The sequence below is a fragment of the Lithobates pipiens genome, unplaced genomic scaffold (genome assembly GCF_037356315.1).
Source record: "Lithobates pipiens isolate NorthernLeopardFrog02 unplaced genomic scaffold, aLitPip1_a1.2 Scaffold_1, whole genome shotgun sequence".
Classification (NCBI taxonomy): domain Eukaryota; kingdom Metazoa; phylum Chordata; class Amphibia; order Anura; family Ranidae; genus Lithobates; species Lithobates pipiens.
The window spans coordinates 236,711,286-236,722,632 of NW_027507685.1; the positions used below are offsets into that span (position 1 = coordinate 236,711,286).

At 43.7% G+C, this 11,347-nt stretch overlaps 1 protein-coding gene and 1 pseudogene across 1 annotated transcript; both read right to left on the minus strand.

Annotated features, from left to right (window-relative positions):
- Positions 1-934: 934 nt before the first annotated feature.
- Positions 935-2,002, minus strand: LOC143932789 (olfactory receptor 1L6-like). The gene has a single exon (XM_077459414.1). It carries the CDS (start codon positions 1,853-1,855, stop codon positions 935-937), a length of 921 nt encoding a protein of 306 aa, XP_077315540.1. The 5' UTR covers positions 1,856-2,002.
- A 4,504-nt stretch (positions 2,003-6,506) lies between these two features.
- LOC143942797 (olfactory receptor 1L4-like) lies at positions 6,507-9,970 on the minus strand (annotated as a pseudogene).
- Positions 9,971-11,347: the final 1,377 nt, after the last annotated feature.

Consider the following 11,347-nt stretch of genomic DNA (forward strand, 5'->3'; position numbering starts at 1 on the left):
GGACAGGGCACTTGAGGCACAACATAGGCATGTAGAGGAGGACTTCCTTGCCTCTCAAGGCCCCCTTTATCCAGACAGTGTTCCTGCTGTCCCACCCATCACACAGGACGAGGATGAGGAGGAGGAGGAGGAGGATGATTGTGTCAGCATGTAGGTGGAGGCTGGCACTCAGCATCAGCAGCAGCAGCAGTCTTGTAGGGATTTACAGTCCCAAGAAACCCGTGGACTTGTACGTGGCTGGGAGGAGGTAGCTGCGGATCATGTTGTCCTTAGTTACCCAGAGGACTCCGGACCGAATGCCTCAGCTATCCTACTCTGCATGGCCTCCCTGATCCTGCAAAGCCCGCGGAAGGATCCTCATATTCTTTGGATCAAGGAGAGGGACCATTACTGGCTGGCCACTCTCCTTGATCCACGGTACAAGGGTAAGGTTGCCGACCTTATCTTGCCGTCACAGAGGGAGCAGAGGATGAGACATCTCTGGGAGGCCTTGCAGAAAGGTCTGTGCAACGCGTTCCCAGAGACTGGGAGGTTACAAACTCCTGGTCCTGGACAACGTGTTGCTGAGGCATCGGTCAGAAGGTGCGGTGGAGAAGGTGGCCGTCAGACCGATGCATTCAGACAATTTTTTAGTCCGCAGCCCCAAGGTATGATCGGTTCCAGCAACCATCGCCAGCGTCTGATTTACATGGTGCAGGAATACCTAGGGGCAAGGTCAGACTTAATACACATTGAAAAGCATACTAATCCCAGACCTTCATAGACAGTCAAAGGATGTTCATATTACTGACTGTACATGTATGTCTGTACCTGTATATGCATAATAGATCAAAAGTGGTCAAACAAGCTAATGACAAAATGATCTATCCTGCCTTACAGTATTAATTTAACTAGAAAACTATAGTTTAGCCTTAACCCGTAGCATCTTTTATTTCTATTTTAGACTTCTTCTTACAGCGGTTTTCACATCCTTGTTTCTCAGGCTGTAAATAAAGGGGTTGAGCGTTGGGTTAAGGACGCAGGACACCACGCTGATGACCCGATCATAGGTTGGGGAGTAAATGGACATTGGCCGGAAGTACATAAATGTGCTTGTGCTGTAGAGGAGGATGACCATGGTGAGGTGAGATGAGCAGGTGGAGAAGGTCTTGCTCCTTCCTTGGGGTGTCTGTATAGCCAACACTGCTCTGATAATGAGTACATATGATCCAAGGATGATGAGCACCGGGCCAATGATGATGAGGGAAACTATGGCATAGTTAACGATTTGTAGAGCTTCTGGGATTTCTGAGCAAGCTAACTTCATTAGTACAGGGACATCACAGAAGAAATGATGGATAACCCAACTACAGAATGTCTGAGAAGAAGTCAAAACAGTGTAGAAAGTAGACTGGAGAAAGACAATGATCCAACAGAAAGCCAGCAGACAGATGCAAGTCCTACTGTTCATAATTATCAGGTAACGAAGGGGTAAACATACTGCACAATATCGGTCCAAGGCCATGATGGTCAACAAATAACCCTCCATGCTGGCCACTGCGATAAACAGAAAGAGTTGTGCGAAGCAGCCATGGATGGAGATATGGGTATCTCTGGACAGAAGGCTATACAAGGACCTAGGGATGATTGTAGAGGTAAAACACACATCTACAAAGGCAAGGTTCCCCATCAAGGTGTACATTGTGGTGTGAAGTTGGGGCTGTGATACAATAAGCACTATCATGAATGAGTTACCTGCAATGCAGAGGACATACACGACTAAGAAAAAGGAGAAGAGGGGGAGGAATAGATGAGGCACATCAGAGAAACCCAACAGGATAAAGCCATAAATAGTCTTATTCTGAGTAGGCTCCATGTGTTATTGACCAGTTATGTGATGAAAAGATGAAGATCATATAAGGGAGTAGTATGCCTGAAGGCATTAGTATAGTGTTCACAAATCTATAAGCAGTAGGACATAACACGTGTTTTGCAGAGTAAAGCCAGATAAAATATAAAACACACATATGTCATATTTTTGAGGGATCAGCCATCGAGGTCTATGCTGTATTGGAAGAGCAGAATAAAGTTAATCATACAACTACATTATATAAATTTGCTAGAAATCCAATAAATTCCACTACCATTTCTATATGTCCCAAGTAATCATTTCTCTGTACATTTTCCAAAACCTTTGTAAAAAGCAGACATTCTGAAACCTGGGCAAAGCATGCCAACCCAACATGTACAGATAATAATTTCATTACATAGCTGTGTCTTAGGGCTGTGTCTATTTGCAAGGGTGAGCCTACATCTCTGCACCATGGACTCCAACCTAGGTAAGCCCTCACAGATATACAGCCTCTTTGGGTTCGTACGGACTTGGCACATTTTTATGTCATACCTTGCATCTGTGTTCTGATGGCAGTGCTGACAGCTTTTGGATCACTTCTATTACATTTGTGGTTGATTACTTTTTGGACACTTATTTACTGCAAGAAATTCCACCATTGGACCCCTGGTGAAGATTTACAATTGAAACGTGTTGGGTTCCACATGTGACATTATCAAATTCTAATTTTAATGATGACTATCATATGAAATGTGTGGTATTTGGTGGGTCTAACAAGAGATATGAATGCATCAGCCTAGTATTTTTTAAAATTTTATGTCAATGCTTTATTGAAATCTAATAAATATGTTTTATATATATATATATATATATATATATATATATATATATATATATATATATATATATATATATATATATATTTGTACTCATGATTTTGAAGCCTTGAAAATCCTACAGGGGGTGTTCATTTTTGGATTGTTTTGGAAGATTCTTGTCTTCTCTGCATTTGGAACTTGTTGCAACTGCATTCTCAGACATATCACACGCTCAAACACAGCACACAAACATTACACACCAGTAACCATCTTCACCATATCTGGACAGTCTCAAGATTCTATTAGAACTTGGATGTACTAGCAATTCAAGTAAATACAGAGTGATGAAGTATTACCCTTTACTTAGCGTTAGGCCATTTTATGCAGAGCGCCCAACCATTCTGCCCTCCATTCAGCTAAATTATAAAACAGTCAGGGGGTGCCAGGACAGGGACAAAACAAAGGCCCGAGTATTTTTGACTGAGCAGCCAATTTTTCCAGGGAGGGCCCACTCACTGTAATTTAGGCCGGATTCACCTCGGAGCGATGCGGGAACGCCGCGAATCCGCAGCGTTTTCCCGCATCGCATGCCTCCCGCCGGCAGTTCACACTGCCCTATGCGGCCTGCTGGGAGTGTCAGTGAAACCTTAATGACACCCCCAGATCAGTTCGCATATCGCAGTGTGATCTGCAAACTCGGACAGGAATCGGATCACATGGTGTGAACACCCATGCGATCCGATTCTGCTGCGGACCAAAAAAAGGGTCCCATGCGAGTTTGCGGCGGGTGCGATGCGAATTCAGCCATACTATCTGTATGGCTGAACTTGCATCGCACAGAGATCGGATGTGATTTGCACTGCAGTGCGGTGCGAATCACATCCAGTTCTCGCTGCCGCAGCAGTGTGAACCCAGCCTGAAAGGGGCACTGTGTATAAAAGAGTCTGCACTGTAATGGGGCACTGTAATGATTACAGTGCACCTTTACAGTCTGGTTCTCCTTTATATCACAGTACCCCTTTACATTACAGTGCCCCTAATCTCAACCCCCCCATCACAGTGCTGCTTGCAGTCACTCCCCCTACCCCCTTTTTTCTCTAACCACAGTGCCACCTTTTACACTCTGTCTTCCCTGCACAGTCCTACCATTGGTAGGGTAGAGGCAGGATTCAGCCTGTGTCCTCTTCAGGGTCACACCACGGATCACGCCATCCTATCAGCAAGGAAGGGGGTGGGAGGAGCTGCAGACCTGGAACATATTAACAAGCAGGTGATTACCTGCTTGTTAATGTGAAAATACCCCCTGCTCTCTGTGCAGATCTCCAGCTCCAGATCTCCAGCTCCTCCAACCCTCTACTCTGCTGATAGGATGGAATAGTTGGTGGGACGGGAGAGCTGGGAGAGGAGACACAGGCATAGCTGGAGGCAGGGGTGGACTGACAACTCATGGGGCCCCCGAAAAATAGGAGATTATGGGGCCCCCGGGCAATAGGAGATTATGGGGCCCCCAGGCAATCCGAGATTATGGGGCCACACAGTATACAATCACACAGTATACACATACATGTACACACAGTATACACAGACATGTTTCTATTGGCTGAGAAGGTACTGGAGAGGTGGGGCAGCTATAATCTTGGGATTTTTAGACCAAAAGTATGTCGGTAAGGGATATTTCAGAGACAGATGTAAAAAAACACAGATTTTTACATACTGTCCCTGGTTTTACTGAGGCTGGCAACCCTGATGGGGCCCCCTAGTGGCTCGGGGCCCTCGGGCAGTGCCCAATGGTCAGTCTGCCCCTGGCTGGAGGTGAGTTGGAACCGAAGTCTGTGTTAGCCCTGTCCGGACCGTGATCACTGCTTACCACCTTCTATTCGCAGCCCAGGGATTGGAGACCCCTGTATTAGCCAGCTCTTGTTAGGACATATGGCCCTGTAGCCCCGGCCAAAATCCCGGAGTGCCCTATGGCCAGTCTGGACCCGGTGCCCACAATTGGTAACAGAAGGCCTGCAAATCATTGTACACAATGGATTAATTGGCTCTTTCACTAGTCATAAATTATTGATTAAGCAAACTTGCTGCTACCCACCACCCCATGATGTACCATTGCAAAACTGTTGTTCCATCATCTAATGAACATTCATAAGTGATTCTGCTATTGGCTAAATCTACCAAGCAAACAAAAGAGAGAAGTTGATTGGTTGTACACTTCATAGAGGGGGTACCTTGTGCCTATGCTGCATTTATTCCTGGAAACCCACTCCTGGAAGAATCACACGACTTGTCATGACTAGAATATACAACAGTTGACTATCTTCTTTATCAAATATCTGCATCTGGGTTAATATTACAATTTTTAAAATTTAAATAAGAACACAATTAATTCTAGACATATCAATTTAAATAATTATTTGCTGTTTCTGCAATGAATTCTGAGATTTGAAGTACCCATAAACAACAGAGAAAAGTGTTAACCCTCCCCTATCCAAAATTAAAAAAAGCGTGAGCTTTAAATAAACTTTAACCCTAACATTAAACCGAATACCAAGCCAATTTATACTGTCAAGGCAATAAATACCATATTATCACAGCAATCCTATGGCTGATATAATTATTACTCTGAAAAGGTTGTCTGATGACTTTCTTTGGTGTCTGTTTGCGATATGCCCAAGTTATACATCTAAAATTTGCATGAAAATTGGATGAAAAGCTTGAATTTTGGAGAACAGCTTAAATTAAAAAGGAAAACAATGTCTACATGGTTTTGGTCTGTTCTTCCACACTGTGATCTTTCTTCATATCTGACAGATCCATTTTTAGGTCAGTTGAAAGGGGAGGGTTCAGAAGATTGTTCTTTGAGTGATATAATACGTGCATTAATTGGTTTGACTTTTGTCTTACCAAAATTTGCTCAAGAACAACTTAACAAACATAATAAAAAGATATGATATACATAGGAAGAAATTTTTTTTCCAAGTGAAGGTTTAAAGATATGTCTGCTCACCTGTCTTTGCCCTGAACACAGCGCTTGTGTAAGACATTAGAATTTTTTAATGTCGGTTCCAGGTCTATAGAGTAGATCTACATATAGTGCATCTGACCTCCAGATGGTGTCATAGACCAAATACACAATACACGGAGTGACACACAGACTACTGTATGTTTGGCCATGTCTGCTAAGCCAAGGAATTATATATAGATGGTACAGAACTCCAGGGAATCCAAACCTCTCCCACATGGCACAGTTATACACCTTCCCTGACAGATATACAGGGTAATTAAATCTTTCTATGATGAGGAGTGACATGAGAAACTTTCATGCAAACAATTATGGCCAGTAGATAACGATCCATATTACTACATGTAAATATTTGTTCATAGGCACAATGGACTAAAATGTCTGTACATTTATAATGAATGAAGACAGAAAAAATGCCTGTTATAAAATTATCTGGTCTGTCCAAGGCTTCATGTACACTAGCATCTCCTAAAGTTGAGTTTAGAAACTTTTGGCTTTTTTTTTGCCAAAGCTCCTAAACTCAACTCCATAAAAGCCTTTTTGTCAATGTACACATAGGTTTTTGCTTAGGAGCTGCCGTAGTTAGTGGAGGTTCAACCTCCCTTAAGTTCCTTCTCCTAAACATGTAAGAATTGTGTTCAGGATAGGAACGTTTTAACCACCTGCCACGGAAAAATGCAAAATGTTGCAAAATCATGCCGCGATTCTTCTGTGTTTTTGCTTTTTCCTGTGGCTGCGGTAATTGTAGGCAGGGTATACACGAAGCCTTACATCATTACGTTTCCAAGATGTAATACAGTAGTAGTGTTGTCTTAAGCAATTTTTTTTGCCATGTTTACTTTACAAGTTTTCTCACAGCCAATTTTACTTATTTATTTCTCCCTGTAAATAAAGGGTTGAGTATTGGGTTAATGACACTGTACACTGCACTGATGGCCCGAGCGTAGACCGGTGAGTAAATGGAGCTTGCCAAAAGTACATGTAGCGCCCATAACCCTTGGCAGGGGGCGGCTTTAACTTTTGGGCTTACCAGTTACCTCAGCTTGGCTTGTTCTTCCACGTCTATGGGTTCCCAGGGCTTAGTACCCAACAACTTTGGATGCTGACACCATAAAAGTCCTTTAGAAAGGTTTTTATTTGCAGGGGTAACATCCAACAAACACAGTCTCGTATGGGAACAGAGGGCAAGGGTGAAGAAACTCAGGCACCTTGAACTGCTAATATCAGAAAGTCTCTAATACCACCCAGAGAGTAGCCACTCACAGCTGGGTGCTTCAAAGCTGAACAAATCTCTAGCCAGAGATTATGGCAATCAGCACTTTGATCCAGAACTTGTGAAATCTCTGACCTTGAGTAATTTGTAACAGAAAGTAAACAGGAACCTTTTCCTCAGTACCTGGAACGTTCTCTGTCTCCTTAGCAGTACTGGAAAAAAACGTGGATTTGTTAATGTCCTTCACAACTCAACAACCAGGTACTTCTTAGAATGCAAGCTCATTGGCCCTCCTCCAAAGAGTCCTCTCCTGGTCGCTTACACGAGCTGCGGTGCCCCTCCAAGCCGAGAGCACACCCGGACGCCTTGAATCCTCGCTCAGTTACTGCGCCTCAGACCAGCCGGTTCCGAGACTCGGGAACAGACGGATCCTCACCCCAGACCAGGCGGGTCTATTGGGGCTAACCAACCGAAGCATGTTGCAGATTGACACACGCTCCAGTGACCAGTACCCCTCACGGGGCTACCCCGGTCCAGAATCAGGAACAGGCCGCTATGTCCTCAAAAGACTAACCCAGAACACATGAGTTCAACATCTTAAGTGCCCTTCCTCAGACTCCTCAGCGGGGCTCGGCACACCCACTGGTTTCGGGGGAACGCCAATACCCAAAACGTCCAACCAGGCCTGGTTCTGTGCCTGTCATGTGCACCTGACCAGGCAGAACTCTAACACAGCCCAGCCAAACTGATGTCAAAGTTAAACCTACATAATTAACCCTCAGAACCCCATTACTGTTCTGAGGCAAAAACTAAATTTGTACATGACAGACACTTTGTTATTGCCCCAGTTATTTAGACAATGTCCCCATTGTCTCGGCAACAACCAGTGCAAAAATCCTATCCTATTCTCAAAAAAAAACTATACGGTGCCTGAGTTTTTTTTTTTTACATGGGTGTTGAGGAAGGGAAGGAAAGGAAACATATTCAAACATTAGCGTTTCACAACAACACATTAAATGCTGTACATATACCACCCAGATAAACTGACTAACCCACCCAATCTCCGATGAGCTTGACATTCAATCTTGGTGCATCCTGAAAGAAAAACACAATACACAAGACAACACTGTACACTATACAGTTCGTCTTGAAGAGCGAAATCCCACTACTGCTTTAATGGAACTTCCTTCTTCAAAGACGCATCCGTTTTTTTTTCTAACATTTTATAACGGCTGTGAAAAGGAAATTCTTGCCTATTACTGCTCCCTTCCTGCCAACTCACGCCATCTAGTTTCTCAGTAACCAGAGCGCTGTGGGCTAAAAGCCTGTAGAACTTGATGTGTAGTTTCCTGTAGCAAGCACCTGCCTAACTACCCCACAGTCCTTGTAACTTGCAGAAAAACATTGGAAAACCTGAAGACATAGAGAAGTTCTTTTTCCTTTTCTTGACTCCAGGAACAGTTCACCAATAAAACCTCGGATCGGGCAAAGTTAGGTCTTTTCCTTCTGCCTCTCTGGTAGTGATGAATTATATAGCACTTTCTTTATCGGGTCTACATATCACAACTTTGTCACAATAGATATGCCAATGCAACAAACATCCCTGGAATCGGTCATAGAGCTCCGGTGAAAAGGCCTTTTTCCGGAGCGGCTTTGGCACTTTAAGGTAGCTCCAAACATCGTCCTCGTACCAGGCCTCTCGATTCTCCTCAATAACAGTCATAATATCCCTTGGGACATAGGGAAACTCCAACCCATACTCAGTAGCTACTCTCCTGTGAAGAAGCCTCTGTGACCTTGCAAGTTTTGGCAGTGTACGGGCACTTCCCTCCCCGGGTGGTATGCTTTGGGGACCGCTGCACCAGTGTGGCAGATTCCCTTTTCAGTGTGGGTAGATTCACGGATTTAGGGAGAGTCACATTTACCGTGATGGGATTTTCCGTGTTTGGCGTTCCATCCCCTGAAGTTAGATCCAGCCAATTCGAAACATCTGCACAAGTGGCGGCTACATCATCCCCTCCAGCCCACAACAACTCCTCTGACAATACCCCCAGAATGTCCTCATCTTGCAAATCCGACAGGGTCTCTAGCTCTGAATCTCTGTATACCTCTGCCGGTAAATAGCTAGACAAAGGTGTACTCATGGTCAGACTCTTTTCAGAAGCAATCTTCTTCCGCTGATTGGATCCAGCTGGACTTGGTCGCGGAACTTTTCGTTGCCTCCGGGAAGACTTTGTACGCTTCACTTTCTCTAGTGGAGGCATAGTAGTTTCCGTAATGGTAGTAGAACTTCCAAAGTGCTATCGCTACATATACAATGACTGTGCTGTACAGAAGAATGACCATGGTTAGGTGAGATGAGCAAGTTGAAAAGGTCCTCCACCTTCCTTGGGATGACTATAGAGCCAACACTGCTCTGATGATGAGTATGTAGGACCCAAGGTTGAAGAACACTGGGCCAAAAATGAAGATGGAACTTTCAATGAAGTCAGCATTATGCAAAAGCTGCTGAAATGTCTGTACAGGATCATTATTACTGTGACATAACAAAAGAAGTGTTGGATAACCCAACTACAGAACTGCTGAGAGGAAATAAGCACAGTGTAGAAGTGTAGAGCAGAGACAAGCTATGATCCCAGAGAAATATACCAGATAGATACAAGTTTGTCTGTTCATAATTATCAGGTATTGCAGGGATAAACAATATGCACAATAATGGTTGATGGCCATGATGGTGAACAAAAAAACATCAATGTTGGCTACTGCCAGAAACAGGGAGAACTGAGCGGATCAGCCATGGATTGACATGTGGGTGTCTCCAGACAGGAGACTATATAAAACTCTGGGGATGATAATGGAGATAAAGCATACATCCACTCCACATAGGCAAGGTTTCCCATCAAAAAGTACATTGGGGTGTGAAACTGGCCCTGTAAAATAATAAGAAAAGAGAGGAAGGTATTTCCAGCAATGCAGAGGACATATGAAACCAAGAAGAAGGAGAAGATTGGGAGGAAAAGTTGAGACATATCAGAGAACCCCAACAGGACAAAGCCAACAAGAATCTTATTCTCAGGAGGTTCCATGTGTATATCAACTACGAATGTGATGAAATGGAGATTGCAACAGGATATAACACATCTAAAAGAATTTCTAGCTGATCTGATGATGAGGGCTGTCTGTACATGAGGCTCTATAGATAACTGTTTCAGGTTTCTGTAAATTCTCCAAGAAAATTATTGTCTGGGCAAGACACACTGAAACCTTCGCAAAGCAAACACACATACAGGTTATAATTATAATACTTGCCTCAGTACAAGGACAATATGCTTGTGGGGTCCCTAATGCCATTGTGAAGTCAAACTTAAAGTGGTTGTTAAGCCACTCTAACCTGTATACACCATCAGCACTGCCTCCTATTGTAGTATCCCCCTCTGTGTGTGATTTATAAAACTAAATGCTGCAAATACCTAATTTCACTGCTGAGATTGTGACCATGACCAGCCAGCTTTCTCCTTTCCTCCTCTGAGAGATGCAGTGGGTGGGGCTGAGATTGCCCTGCTGATGTCAATCTGAAGGAGAGGAGGTGAGAGCTGGCTGGTCATATGATCGCAATCTCGGCTCTAAACCACTTAAGGACCGCCTCGCGCCAATATACTTCAACAGAGTGAGTCACGCTTGCCGCTGCCGGTGCACTCGCCACCCGGTCCTGAGCTCTGTGGCTGTCGGAACCGCGAACCCGATCGCCTCCGGTGTCCCACGATCAGGTCACAGAGCTGAAGAACGGGGAGAGGTAAGTGTAAAAAAAACCTCTCCCCGTGCTTCCTAGTGAGGCTGTCACTGATCGTCTGTTCCCTGTCATAGGGAAAGACAATCAGTGATGCCAAATGCCAAGCCACGCCCCCCTACAGTAAAAAAAACACATTAGGGCACACTTAACCCCTACACTGCCCCCTAGTGGTTAACCCATTCACTGCCAGTGACATTTTTACAGTAATCAATGCATTTTTAATCGCACTGATCGCTGTATTAAAGCCAGTGGTCCCAAAAATTTGTCAAAATTGTCCGACGTGTCCGCCATAATGTTGCAGTCACAATAAAAATCGCTGATCGCCGCCATTACTAGTAAAAATAAATTATTAATAAAAAAAGCCATAAAATTATCCCCTATTTTATAGACGCGATAACTTTTGCGCAAACCAATTAATAAATGCTTATTGCGATTTTTTTTTAGAAAAAATATGTAGAAGAATATGTATCGGCCTAAACTGAGAAAAAAAATGTTTTTTTAAATATATTTTTTGGGGATATTTATTATAGCAAAAGTAAAACAATTGTCACTCTATTTTTGTTTATAGCGCAAAAAATAAAAACCACAGTGGTGATCAAATACCACCAAAAGAAAGCTCTATTTGTGGAGAAAAAAGGATGACAATTTTGTTTGGGAGCCACGTCGTGCGACC

What these genes read in the sequence shown, in the direction of transcription:
- LOC143932789 (XM_077459414.1), bottom strand. Translation starts at nt 1,855, where the DNA reads ATGGAGCCTACTCAGAATAAGACTATTTATGGCTTTATCCTGTTGGGT.